The 15479-nt window shown below is 35.8% G+C and overlaps 1 protein-coding gene across 4 annotated transcripts in view; it reads left to right on the forward strand.

Annotated features, from left to right (window-relative positions):
• The window catches only part of LOC117420581 (A-kinase anchor protein 6-like), a 111305-nt gene extending 99881 nt beyond the window's left edge, over positions 1-11424 (forward strand). For all 4 annotated transcript variants that reach the window (XM_058991632.1, XM_058991635.1, XM_058991634.1 and 1 more), the window contains exons 13-15: positions 1970-5140; positions 5963-6077; positions 9034-11424. In XM_058991632.1, the coding sequence (XP_058847615.1) occupies positions 1970-5140; positions 5963-6055 (3264 nt within the window). In that variant the 3' untranslated portion in view covers positions 6056-6077; positions 9034-11424. The remainder of the gene's footprint in view (positions 1-1969; positions 5141-5962; positions 6078-9033) is intronic.
• The last annotated feature ends 4055 nt before the right edge of the window (positions 11425-15479 follow it).

Consider the following 15479-nt stretch of genomic DNA (forward strand, 5'->3'; position numbering starts at 1 on the left):
GTTTCCATGGTTGTTCCTTTTGGTTTGTAAATAGCCTTACTGTCTGTACTAAGCGCTGTTTGTTCATTCTTTTGACTGTGGCTTTGTAAAATCTGAATTTCTGCCAAAAGTATGACAGCGCCTAAGAACCTTAAGGGCTTTGGTTAACATATCAAACCCTTGGAAACTCGTTGGACTATCTGATGTTTTAAAAAACTTTGTTATTGAAAGGAGAAGAAAATTTGCAAATTTCTGGACTTTCTAAGCATCATTTTGTAGTGTACTGAATTAAATAGTGATTAAATTAAATGATGTTTGTATCTACAGCATTTTAAGCATACACATTTAATTAACAATGTTCAATATATGTACTCATTATTTGATTTTGAAAACAATAAACTAACAAACGTCATCACTTGTATTTACCCATCATATTTTAAGATTTATAAAAATTATCAATTGCAGAAATATTATTTACCTAAATATAACTTAATTTTAACAAAATATATACATTGTAATTACACTGCTGTTCCGTAGTGTGTACAAGTATGTTATTAATAGTCAGCCAGATAAGATACTTGAAGGGGAAAAAAACTGTACACATCTGAATTTTATTAAAATAACTCCAAATAAAAAAACTGGTGGTAATTTGAAGTTAGCCATTTCATTAAATTAAAATGGTATTGTATAAAATGTATAATTGTGTATATTTATTTCATTAATTGTTATTTAGTACTCATGGAGTACAAAATCAGCACAGTCTGTGTTTTGAAATTATTTTTTATTTGATTAGACTGATTGACACAGTTGAGGGTTTTATCATGCATTAGCTATCCTAGCTTAGTCATTAGTATTTCCTTTGTCAGCAAGCAGAGAATAAACAGAAATCTAATAAAAATGAATTATAGGGGATGTTCAACATACCTAAGCAAGTGTTCGATTTGCCGGTTTATTAGATTAACCAAGATAAAAATGGCTAAATAGACCTTTCTGGTATGAACTAGTCATTTATTTAATTGCTCCTATTTTTAAACCATAACCACGTGTGCTTAAACAGCTTTTTGAAGGTTGTTGGTCATTGTTGGTATATTTATAAACAGATTCAGTATCGTATCATTAAGAGTTTTGGTAGAGCCAGCGCTCCAGATAAGGTTTTGGGTAATTTATTCTCCAATTTAGACACTGTGTATATAAAATGTATTTTGGGTGAGTAAACATTGCCTTGAGTTCTGTCAATAAATACTGGACATACCTTAATGCTAAATTATGTGGTATGCATTAACTACAGCTTACATTTTAACTGTAATGTTACTTTGAAGTACTGTACAAAAACTTGGTCTTACAATAATAAAAAAAAAACATAATTCTAATTTGCTTTTTTGACCACAAACAATATTGCTGTGAAGGAACCCAGAACACAGAAACAGAACACACATATTTTTTAATTCCAACCCTGCAGATGGAATATGTTAACAAAAGACCTGCATGCACATAGTGGGCTATATATTTATAAAGAAATTATAATATTGTATTCCTTATTGATTACCTTGCCTGTAGCAATATAATGAATTCCAACTCTCTCCAAACAGAGAATATTGTATTTATTGTATAGATTTACCTTCCAAAAATTCAGTTGACAGAGAGGTACATTGGTAGGTTCAGTTGAGGGGCACTGAGGATCAAGAATCCATTCGCTTATTCGCCAGCTAGAAACACGCATTGTACATTTTATTTTCATTTAATTTTTTTAATTGAAAACCCAGACTTATTGGTCACGTGTTTCTGGTAATTCCGTGGCAGCCTACAATAATCTGTAGCTGTCTTGGCATTTCTATCATTCATTCTCTAGCTCCCGCATGCAGTATATTCACAAATGACAATTTAGACGCCAGGAACCAACAAAGTACAAGAAGCTTGATAACATGCAAACTAAAGCTGTGCAGCAACATTGCATAATTTTAAATGTTATTTCTGTACTTGTGTATTGTAGGTGCCCATGAACATAATTGAGTCTGCTTTCATGGATGTAAATGGTTCAGCCGAAGATTCTTGGGAATGGGACGAAACTGACATAAGTAACAACTTGATCAGTGTCAACACAGAATCACGTGACCTTGATAAAGTGCAAAGCCCTACATCAAACTTAACAACAGAGTCCTTAGGGAGTGCTGCTGATAACCCTCAGTTTAATCAATATGTTTCTGGACATGGAAGTTCTTCAAACGACTCTATTCTTGCACCTCCCTCTTCCAGTCCACAAATATATCAAGTTTACAGTCTGCATAATGTGGAGTTCTTTCACAGACCTCATGGGCCCTTCCTTAAAAAAACTCCTGAATATCCAAAACAACCAAACGTTTTACTGAAGAGCTTAAGTAAAGACTCATCTTTCTCTTCCACTGAGTCCTTGCCTGACTTGCTTGGAGGAATTATTTCAGTAAAAGATGGCAAATACGTGTACTGTGGAGATGTAGTTAGGCGGTCTGAAAGTGAGAGTGGCATTGTCAGTGAAGGTGATACGGAAACTACAGCTAATTCTGAAATATGCCTGCTAAGTCAGTTTGAAGAACCTGCCCAGTGTTCTGAATTAAAGCCTTCATTAAATAGAGCTCGGGTGTATAGTGAAGACACAGAAGAGCTTACAGAAAATGTGGATTCTCAGGTTTCACATAAAAACTGTACAAAATTAAGTGGAAACAAACAGAATTCATTAGAGGAAAAGGAAAGAATTGATGGCAGTCACCAGTCACCTTTTAAATATGAGAATCAATCTGTAGAGATCTATGTTAATGACCATGAATCTTTAATTGAAACTGAATCAGAATTTGAATCCCATGCTTGCTGTGCTGGGCGAGATGATGAAAGACTTTGTTGTGATCTAAGAAATGATAAACTGTTTGCCTTTTTGTCTCAGGGGTCTTCCCTAGACTCCCTTTCTGTCGCAGGAGATTTATTTACATCCAGCAAAGATGTGCTACATCGCAGCACTTCTCTGGAGAGCTGGCTGGTCTCCGGCAAAAGTACAGAAGAATTCTCCAGTCAGCATAGTTTAGAAGAATTTGGCTTAAGTGGTGATTCTATTGGGGAGCTGAGCAAGAGAACCCTGGACCTGCTAAAGCGTTTGGAGAACATTCAGAATCCTTCAAATCAGAAGATGAAGCGCAGTGTCTCAGACATAACTCTCCAGAGTAACTCCCTTAAAATCCATCCAACTGGCCAAATGTCTCTTGACATTGCATCCTCAATAAATGGAGACTCGGCTGCCTCTCTCCCAGAACTGAGTAGCAGTGAAGACGTTTCTCTCTGCTCAGAAGACCTTGCGGTTGAGAAAAACAGAATTGTCGATTCCAATGCCTCCTTCAGGAAGCACGTCAATCATGCTTTGCCTGATGAGGCAGATGTTAGTATTAGCATGATAGTGAATGTCTCCTGCACCTCTGCTTGCACAGACGATGATGAGGATGATAGTGATTTGCTGTCTAGTTCCACGCTTACTCTGACTGAGGAGGAACTGGGCATTAAAGATGACGATGATGACTCTAGCATAGCTACAGATGATGAATACATAGAAAGCAGTTTTGTTTTAGGGTTGGATTACATGAAGAATGAATTACAGAACTGGATCAAGCCTAAGATTTCCCAGTCAAGAGAAAAGAACGAGTTCGGTTTGGGAGATGAGCTTCAGTGCGGTACCCTCAGCCATGAAAATATCACCTCCACCTCCACCATCACTGTGAATGAACGACGTTTTTTAAGCAAAGCAGCACTTAAGCTACTGGAATCCAATGCAAATGGTAAGATTGACTCAGTCCGTCAAAAGGACTTGGATATTAAGAAGAAGAATACCCAGGAAGACCCTACTAGTTACAGGAACCAGTTTGTAGATGACGTGGAGAATGGAAATGTGGAGAATGCTCAACTGAAAGGGAAAGATGATGAGGAGGAGGTTTTAAGGGAAGAAGAAAGTATTTTTATAAGCAGTGGAGAACCCCTTAAAGAATGTTATGAAACTGATTTGGTTGCAGGTTGCTCAGTAGGCACAGTTGCAGGGGCCAGCTCTGTCAAATGTGACCTATTATCTTCACCACCCAAAGAATACTCTCTAGAAGGTCAGTTAAGAGGTGAAATTCCCTGTTACAGTTCAAGCAGACCTAAAATGAATTGCCATGGATCTAGTCAATGCACTAGACAAATGATAAATGAGGACAGCACTCAAGACTCCCATTCTACCTTTCTTATGGATGCTGAAGATAAAAATACCACTACCATCGACTCACCATGTTGTGGCCATTACTCTCATGTTAATAAGGAAGAGAACAACGACGATGACAGTTCAGTGCATAACTTTGTAATGGAGATAATTGACATGGCTTCAGAGGCCTTGAAGAACAAGGCCCAGTCGGACCCCGAAGCAGCAAGCCCCACACCAGTGGCCCAAATCAGAGACAAGGTTTTGGAGCACTCGCATAGACCGATACAGCTGAGGAAAGGTGACTTCTACTCCTACCTCTCACTGTCCTCTCACGACAGCGACTGTGGAGAAGTTAGCACATGCAGTGAGGAGAAGAGCAGTACCCCTGTGCCAGTGGATCTCAATGATGGTTTTGAGGTTAAACATGGGGAGCTGCTGTTTGAACCATGTTCAGAAGAAGTGTATATTAGTCCCCCACTCTGTTATAACAGGTCCAACTATCAAAGACCTTCTGCCTCAGGTGAACGTGTCTCTGCTAGTTCTACAAAGCCCCAAATGAATGACTGTTCTTTGCCATGTAATGGGGTGGACACTGTCTGCTCTGCAAACCAAAAAGCATCCAGTATTTCTAAAGGAACTACAGCTAGGAGCCAGTTAGAGTGCCATAATGAGGCTTCTTATCTTAATCCTTTACCATGTGAAACCCTGATAGACACTGTTGAATGTTTTTCAGATACTGAAATGCTTGAATCCAATATTTCCCCTGTAATGACTAAGATAAGAGACTCTTGCTCCAGTACAAATCCTTTAAAAGAGGAAGACAGCCTTTATATTAATCCTAAAATTAACTGTCCTCAGATAAGACAATTTGATAGGGATGAAAAAGGCCCAGCTTCACAGTGGATGAAACAGAAACATGTCAAAAAGGGATGTAGTTCTGATCAGGAAACTAAGTCAGCTCGTAAACAGGTGGGCTATACATTTTATTGCATGATATCTCTTTATAAAGAAATATGTTTGCTTCAATGTCTGTCTAAGTCAATGTCTATCTAAGCAGCTAAACATTTCATATTAGTCTCTAGCCCCCATACCACCTCTTCTCCCCTCATCTTTAGATTTAAAATGTTAAGGTCTGCAGAACAGAATAATCATAATCAGTCAGATTATATGCTGATTTGTAAGCAAAATATACAGTGAAAATCATTACTTAATTTCATGACTGAATTAGCATGTGCTTGTATTCTTCTAAAGTTGTTTTCCAGCTGTAGTGTTGTTCAATGCATCCAAAACTTTATTTGAGTATCCTGCTATAGCAGATTGAAGCACGTAGTTGAGTGTATTCATTTATACATAACATGCCTAATTTCTAACAAGAAATATTTAAGTCCCAGATGAAGTCTTATATAAAGTTGCATTAAGATAACCACATTTCATTTGTTTCATTAAAAAGAACATTGGGCTCAATTTAATAAAAGATAAGAATGTGTACGATTCTTATCTTTGGGGGGTTGCTTTTATTCTTCATTAAATGTTAAGAGAAACAATCCAGATAAGAAATGAATACATTATGCAAGAAATCTTTAAATGTGGGAAGTGATTAAGATGGTAAATATTCATATCCTAGACTGCAAAATGTATTAAATATGGCCTGTCACTTTAAGAAAAACTGGAGCTAAATATTGAATTTTAGGAATACAGAATCAGGTATTTTTAATATTGTCATTTTAAGAGTGTGATATTGTTAGATACGTTATATCTATCTATAGAGATAACCTTTTGAATTTCTTGCAGTTGCCAAGGTCTGAAAGATATACAAAAGATGATCAAAAGCAAGCCAAAGGCGGCAACACCTGCGCTGACAGCTCAGACCACCCTGAACCCTAGTGCTGTAAGGTCTCTGGCCAAGGTATAGAACATAAACTGAGAAAAACCAAGTATGTTTGTTTTACTGATGAAAAGGCTGTAGAGATTGCTTAGTACCCAACCTTGTATTGTTCCATCCATATGCAGGTAGGCACAACCCTAATGAGACTCTTCATCAGTTTTTCAATCAAATGCACTGGCATCTTTTTTTTTTTTTTTTTTGCTATAAAGCCCTTTGCAAATTGGCCATGATCAGACATAAGGACCTGCTTTTTTTACCTTGATGATGACTTTGCCTCATCTGCTGTTACTGTTGCATGATTTAAATTATAGCCCACTGCGCTTTCATCATGATGGTCCCTTATCTTTCAAATTGGATTGAAACGCTGCAGTTACATAACATTCGCCAAAAAAATATGCCATCTTTTGCTATTGCTGTTAGCTAGGGATTATATTTTCTATTGCTTTGTTTTGCATAGTGGGAATAGTGACAAAAATGAAAACTTTTTGTATGTGTTTTTCACAGTGTATACAGATTATCAATACTGCGTCTTACACTATTCAATATTGTATATATTTTGTTGTTGTTATAATCCTGGGAATAATTTAAACTAAAATCAGTTTGAGCTGTGTGGTTACTTTTTTTCTATATTTTATCATCTGTTAGTATAATTATTAACAGAAGATTTGCCTACAGTACAACTACTTAAGCAAAAACAGTGCTATGATGACAACCTGGGGAGAAATGTTATTACGACCAATCCAAGCAGATGTTTCGAGTATGTACCTTTTGAAGTCTAATTAGGGGATTGCATAAAAAATATAATGAAGAAATATTAAGCACGGGGAATGGAATCAGTTAGCCCAATGGAAACATACAGTATGATCGCAGGCATTAGCAGTACAATAGGTACAAGCCAAAAGAGATTGTCACAGATTATGTGAGTACATTGAGTATTAAGTTATTAATTTAACCTTCTATACCTAACAAGTTCAATAGCAATTCCTTTAAGTAACCACACAGACCCTTGTTTACAGCAGTTCTGCAGTGTCTCATTTTTATCTGTTGTGTTGAGCATGTAATTCAGTTTTTTTTTGCCCAATTACCAGAACAACATATTTTTACTGAGTGTGCTGAGTCCTGTAATTAACAGTGGACATTCATTCAGATACGGCCCAATGATATCAAATATTAGGATTTTCTCAAATGCAACACAAGATCAAGAACTGCCTGATTGTACCAATCGCTAGGAAACTGTCTTCTACACACCCAATGGTGATATTGTTGAATGTTGTAAAAATTCAGATTGAATGTTACAACTGGACTGTTTATGCTATTCGGTTTATTTGATAGTTGTATGTATGCAAAAACTGTAGTGCTTGAGATCGCACCAAAACTGCCCACTTACTGAATCAAGTAAGATAAATATGTTCGTTATCTACAAATATTTTACATTTTTGTATAGTGACAATTAAGATGGAAAGGATTGCACAACAGTTAAGATTTGCTTTTATATTATTCTTTCATAAATCCTTCCTACTGTATTTGTCGTCTCTATCTAATACTCTTTAGCACACCTAGCGGATTTGGACATAAATTATTTGATGGTTACAACTGTTTGATTCTCAACCAGCACACTTCCTTAGACTGACGACAATCTTTTCTAACACAAGACTGCTTATTGCTCTTTTCCCTTTTACTTTTGTGTGTCGTATATCTATGAAAAGAAAGTAGAGGTCAGTAACTGCAAAACAAGACCAAAGGCAAAAGTAACTGGTTAGATCCAGATATTTCTGCCGAATGTGTAAAAGGCATGTCTGGAGGGCCTTCTAGAAGCTGCAGAAGAGATGCACTCTGTGCTAATCTCCTCAGTTGTATTCTCAGTCATCTCTCTGTAATCCTCATCACAAGCCTTTGCTCTTTGCTGCATGGTTTAATTATGCCAGCCTCACTATGCATTGTTGAAGTCAAACCCTGTGGCTGGTCGGAGTCCATTGCTTTCATTCTAGCAAGACATGTACTAAGAAACCTTAAGTTTCTTTGTTTTATTTTAATTATTCAAAGAAATTGGAGCTAAAGTGTACATTTCAAAAACATATCCAGTGCTACCCCGTTATAACGCAACCTGTTATAGTGTGGAATCGGTTCACGGTAAGGTCGTGGCTTCCCATTTCTCCCATAATGCAATTTGACTCGCAAAAGTTGGGTGAACGTTCCAGATATGCAGTATGAAACATGGCAGACAGTAAAAAAACTTAAATCTTTCTCGTTTTTGTTGTTTTTGGTGTGGCCCAGGCTAACAGAGGCTGGGAATAATTGTTCCAATAAACCGTGGATTTGAGTACCTGCAAATTGTGTGTGTCTCCTTCCTTCATTTTCCACGGTACACTACAATATTAATTTGGCTTGTGGGCATTGTAAATCATTTCGGGAACAAAAATGCCAATATTCATTAGAAGACGAACACAAATAACGCGGTATCCTAATTATGGACCTCGACAACCACATTATAACAGGGTAGCACTGTATATTTTTGGCTTCATTTGTGTATTTAGTATATACTATATTGGTTAAGCAGCTCTGCTCCAATAAAATTTCTTCAAGTTTTTGTATTTTATATGGTGTAGCTTTATATACAGTAGCTAATCTCACATGCTCACTGGTTTTGCTTCAAAGTTTTCACATAAGAGTTCTGTCCTTTTTTTTGTAAACACCAAAAGATACTTTTTGTAGACTGAAATTTTCAGATGTGATGAACAGCACCAATAAACCAATAGTTCAGGCTTGCAAATGCATTATAGAATAGGCTTATTGATATGCAACACATTTAACATACATCCACTGGTGTAAACCTGCCAGTTAATGCTGACAGTCAGTCATTCTGTTTATGTTAACAGCTGTAAAGTATACCCAACCTAAATAATATGGGAATTTCAAACCAGGAAGTTGATATGGCCCAGTTCATCGCTGTGAAAAAAATATGTATTTTTCTTTTCAGAGACAAACACGCAGCTTTGCTCCTCCGTACTCCAAAACCAACCCATGACGTGAGCCGTGTTCAAACTGATCCCCGCTCAGCGCCGTCAGAGAAACCAAGGTCGTCCTCTTTCCAACAGAGTTGTTCATGCTGGCTTGGCCATGTGGCTGCTTCTGCTTCTCCTGTTTCTGACTGTTACTATACCTCCCATATTAGTGGTGCCCACACACTGCAACAAACCCACTGTCCTCACTTCATCATGGACTCTTGTTCTGAGCTACCTCAAAGGTCCACCTCCATTCTGAATTTGTATTACTCTTTCTCTTACGGCATGGTAGTTCACCCCTATATCCTAAATCCACAAAATTAAAGCTAAAATAAATACATTATCATATGTCATTTCTTGTCAGTTGGAGTAGTTTCAACCGCAAACCACTTTGTTTATCTCAGATTTTATGCACACATATTTCACATTGGAAGCAGCTTTTTTTGCTTTGCTAAAAGCTGATTATTGTACTGATTTTCCAAAACCTCATCGTTTTAAGAGTTAACTACTGGTATGATAGCAACGAAGAAAGATAACAACTTCCATGTTTCATGCTTGATTCCCATAAACAGCAGAATTTAAACAGTGCTACAATTGACAGTTTGTAAAAATAAATCCAATATCTATCTATGCAACACTGGCTAAGTTGGAAACAGCTGTATTGTGTTGTATATTACAAGGCCCTTGGTATTCTGTGTAACTTAATACACCATTTCTTTTTTTTATGTTACTTTATATGGAAATGAGGAAATGTTTTAAAATATAAAAAATGCGTGCCTTGCTGTTTTTCTTATACTTTTTGTTAAAACTGCTTTTCCCAGTTAAATGTTCCAAAAAAAAAAAAAAAGAGATGGAATAGCAAGGTTAAGATGTGTGAATAATGTATGTATATATATATAAGTAAGTGCAAACATTGATGTATAATGATGGAATAAATGCTTCATGTTAGTGTTATATATGTCCAGTGATGTGGAAAATAATAAGCCTTAAAAAGAGTGCATGGTTAATAAAAAAATAAAAAAAGGTTGGCAAAATAAACTTAATTTATTGAACAAAACTGGCAAAATCTGTTTTCCTACAGAATGTAGTATGAGTATAATGGTTGAACAAAATATAAACCATGAATGGATACTTGTGTACTTAAAAAATACCTTTCAGTCTGTTTTTGTTTCTTCTGTACTGTATGGTTATTTTAGGTGCTGTGCAAATACATCTCTTCATTAGAAGAACATCAAACAGAACACTTAAGAGGAAATAGAATACAAGAGCACCCTCTGTCAAAATATAATAACATTTAAGGTAATAAAGAGAAATCTTCTTCTAAATATATCCATTATAATTTGTATGTCTGCTTTAACTAAGATTTGAAGATACATGCCTTCTGTGTGTAGTTTCCGCTCCAGTGTTTTGACCTCTGTCTGACGATCAACTTTATTTAAATTTGAATCTGGACTTTTTTATTGATTAATCTGATCAATGGGCTTGCAGTAATTGTAGCAGTGTTCCTTGGTTGAGGCATTAAAAAATATCGGGGGAAAAAAATGATATCCAGTATATGGTGGATCTGAGGAACTCAGGGCTAGAAGCCTTTCCTTTATAATTCTGTTTTATGGTGGTTTAAATGTGTTTTTTTTTTCTTGAACAGGACAGTATGGAAAACAAATCAAGTTATTCTTAATGCGAAACAGAACCTATTACTTTAAGTATAGTCCTATGGGAATGGAAATTATGTTAACAGGATGCAGTTTAAACAGACAGATCTGATACAATGATATGCATATGACCTATTTTGTCCCAGCCATATGACATGATTTTGATTTGACTGTATTGAGAATCTAATTAATTGGATGTTTTACTTTTAGCTATTCTATATATGATTATTAAACTGAATATGATTTTGTGATTTAGTGATGGCGAAAATACTCCTATGAAATACCCCTTAAAGTCATAATAAATGCTGTCCATTATTTTTAAGCAACATGTAATCATTCCCTCTTTAGAATCCAAAAAACAGAAGAAAGCATTAATATTGCATGGAGTGGTATGGAAATCAGTGGTCTGTGCTTAAATATTAATAAAATTGTGGATTTTAGCCAAAGTCAAAACCACTTGTTTCTGGAAATGTGTTTGTCAAAGTGAAGCCACGTCTACTCCAGTAACATGTTTGTAAACTGTGTTCTTACAAGAGGAAATGTTCTTGATTTAGGCTTCTGGAAGTGTTTTTACAGAATGCTGTGCTTTAAAGTTTTAACCATTTGTTTTAGAAATACAATTTTGGAGACTGAACCAAGGATTTATTTTTAGTTATGGCACCGCTTTTAAAAAGTTCCAAAAATAAAAATGAACATGGAATGTGATATAGATAACTGATGTTTTGGAGTATTTTATGTAATCTTATCATTAAACAACTGCACACATGTATCCTGTTTTCTGAGAAATTAAATGACTTGATTATATCCAGTGAAAAGAACACCGGCACCTGGGAAGTGAACAAAACCTGTTGTCTTACCTTCTTTTGCTTATCACAAAACAACAGTACCAGCACATTAAGTCACACAGATTTCAGAATGTTAACAAGGGTGAACAGAACTTGAAACTGATTTTGGTTGGTTTCAACTATATTTCAGTTATGTCAAGTATTTACACAGGACTTTGACATTATCACCTCTCCAGCAGTACTACCGATTGGCAAAAGAACATATATTCCAGTTAAAAGGACACAACGCAGTAACCCACTTTCCCTCTTGAGGCCTCAAATTCTATTGTTACCAGTGAATTGACCTTGTAGTCGCTGTTTAGTCCCTTGATAGACATACATTTGATAGCCGTTGCTCAAAAGACAGATTAGAATACATACCTTGTTTGCATGCCCACTTGTAGAGAAGATTTGCAATGGGGATCAACTCAAGTGGGAGCTTTTCCATGTCTCTTACACTTGTCTGTATTATGTCCCAACCAAAGATGAATTTAAGCTCTGGTGGCCCATGAAGTTTCAATCATGAAATCAGCCCAGGGGAAGTTTTTTGTCAACACCATGTTAATCAAAAGCAGACCTTGCATAAACAGGTCATGAAAAACAATGCCGTCCATCAGGCACCATTGTCTCTTAGTACAGAACTACTGTAGTGCCAAATTATACATTGTATATGAAGAACATTTAGTAAAGATGGTCAGTTTGAACTGAGCTTGAACATGGGTTTGCAGCTCTTTCGTGCTGGCCAAAATCCCATCAGAACTCAGACACATGGAAAGTGCTGTACAATGAATAAGCAAATACTGTGACCTGCATTACAGCAATTAAACACCAAGGAACTGCAGGAACTCCATCCTGTTTTGGGTTTGTGTTTTCTTTTTTTCTTCTTTTTTTAGCAAAAGGTTTCAAGCTTTCAGACTTGAAAGGTTGCATTAACAATGTGCTTTAAATTATGTACCACAGCAACATCTATGTCAATAATCTATCAAGACAATCTGAAAGCCTGGACTTGATTATGCTCTCTTTACTTCACATAGCTGTAGGAGAATATGCAAAGTGTAATGATGCTTATCTCCCTGTGGCTTAAGGAAAGGATCACTTTTTAAATTCTGGAGATACGGGTCAAAGTAAAAGATTAAGACTTCTGTTATTGTGCTGCAGTGCAAAGAGGAAACTATATTGTGTTTGTTGTTCATGTGAGCAGTAGTGGAAAATTAAAGTTTGTCCCCCCCCCTGCAATTAATACAATTTTATACAGTGTGCAAATTGCTTTTAAGGTTCTAAAGGTCAAATGAATCGAACCAAGGTGGAATTATAATTACTACCCATCAAACATTGTTGGCTTTTGATATTTCTGCAGAACGTGGTCAGTAAAATTACCATAAAGCAAGAACCTTTGAAACAAAAAGAGAATAAATATGCAATCAGTCAGTGCAGTCAGCAATCACCAAAAAAACTGCTTCTTTTACATGACAGAAGAAAGTAGATGTTTTTCTTATACGCAAGTAAATATACAAGTCGTAGAATAATCCAGTCTTAGTTTATGTTTTTAGCTTGATTCTGTATGGAATATTAGACTACAGTATTGATTGAACATTTCTGTTATGTTATTTCCCTGTTCAATCAAACTTTCTAGAGGTGCAGTGTACAAGTGTGTTGTAATAAGGGCTTCTTTAATGTTAATACCATTTTTGACACTGTTGCTAATGAATTGGGGGTGTTCTGAGAGTTTAATTGAATAGTGCCATAAAACAGGAAACTACTGTGGGTCACAGTGAGTGCTCTATATTTGTACTGGATCTCTTGGACTCCCGGACCACATTATCAACAGTGTCAAAAAACAGAATTTAACTAAATATAACGTCTTAAAATGCCTGCGTTACTATTGTACAGTATATCCAATTTGAAGTGTATTTTATAAAGTCACTAATGATCTGGGACTAATCACATTTAATTAGTCACAAATCGTTAGTGACTCTTTAAAATATTTCCTCATTTCAAGATTGAAAAATAAGTATAAAAACATTCCACCATAAATTTGCATGCCAGCGCATGTATTGATATTTAAATAAAATACAGACGCAATATGTATTTTTTGTTTTGGTGGGGGTCTGATTAAATTTGAACTTATTATATAAGGGTACTTCTACCTTTCACCTGTAAAAACTGCATAAAGCCTTTTATTGATCTTGATTACTATAGTAACAAGAACAATCCAATTCCATCTATATTGGAAGCATTGCACTGTACATAGCATACACTGTATCAAACACAAGGGATATTTTACTTTGTTCATATTTGATCAAATAAGAACAATCTGTCCCAGTCGATATCTGCAGTAAAATATGTACCTTCAGATTTCTATGGCCTCTGGCTTTCAACTCAGAAGCCTTGAATCTGGATCCATCCAGTTGTCTCTGTTCTGACAGTTGCACTGGTCTTATTAACTATGGTTTTAAGAGACTGACACTTAAAGGTAGTAAAAACTGACAGAATTTGCCACAATGGTAACTATTGACCCTGATAAAAAATTAAAATATGAATAATTAAAAATATATATATATGAATGATATATCAAGATAGATCTGTTGTGTCTGGTATTTGGTAATTGGTCTGCACTGCTTAGTGACCTCCATTGAAAATAAGTATCTCACTGAATATTTTGTGCTCTTTGTGAATATCCAAAAGACAGACTCTGTAGTACCACTCTGAAACATCTCTACAACTCTCTTTTCTTTACTCTGAAAACTTTAGAGCAGCCATCTTCTCCATATGGAGCTGCACTACAGCTGTGGCCAAAAGGTTTGTATCCCCCTATAAATTTAACTAATTTTGCTTCATAAAGTAGATTGAAACCTGCTGAACCTTTTCCATATATGAAAAACTGACAAATTTAAATCATGAAATACTGTACTCCTATTCTGGCTTCCGGTAAACTTTTGCAATATCATTTTGAAGTTTCTTTGATTCCATGATGTTAAATAAAAGACCTATATATATATATATATATATATATATATATATATATATATACACACACACAATTCTAGATGATGCAAAACTTTTGGCCATAGCTGTAGGGACCCCCATGCATTCCTGATTGGTCAGAGAGAGTCCTTCTCCATTAAGAACTTGTGGGTCAACATGGAGGAGAGGGCTTCTCTATAATGTGAGAAAGACTATTAGGAATAAAAATTGAAGTATACTTAAACTAATAATGATTCGTAAGCATTCTGGGTATTGCTGCCAGCTACAGTACCAGAGGATAATGACCACCATACTTGGAACCTGATTGGCAGAAACTAGCAATGAAATCAGCAAAATAATTGCATCTAGCATAGCTACCAAACCCTTAAAGCATTACAAAGTGTGGAACAGAAATTCCTCTTCCTCCCCAAACCCAGAAGTACAGTAGCTCCAGGTCATTGCCTTATGGTTTGGTATTCCCATTACCTAGATCTTATATAAATCTCGAAGCAAACTGTTTAATCATTGCAGCTCTTGTTTGTAAACATTATCACTGAACCTTCGGAGGGACTTTTGTAGACACTCACTGCTATTGATGTGTTGTATATGTTTGCTTACCGTTGTTTCTATTCATATATTTTTGTTCTCATATTCATATATTTTGTTCTATTTTTGTTATGTTGTAGCTTACAGCCTCCTGCCCCAGGACCTCACAGAAAATGAGACTTGTACAGTCTCAGTGAGTAATTTATCCTGGTAAAACTTGTTAAATAAAATAATGGTTCAGCTACAAGTTCATCATCTCAGAACAGAAATAGCCATTTAAAGCTCACAAAGAAATCAATACTACATTGGAATTACGAAAAGAGAAACCTGAAAATGTATAGGGTTTGGGCAATAACACATGTACCCCAGAGCATTAAAACTGTAATCCCCGTAGTCGTTCGAGCCATGTTCTCATTGTATTTATTTATTTATTTT

This window comes from Acipenser ruthenus, chromosome 18 (genome assembly GCF_902713425.1).
Source record: "Acipenser ruthenus chromosome 18, fAciRut3.2 maternal haplotype, whole genome shotgun sequence".
Classification (NCBI taxonomy): Eukaryota; Metazoa; Chordata; class Actinopteri; order Acipenseriformes; family Acipenseridae; genus Acipenser; species Acipenser ruthenus.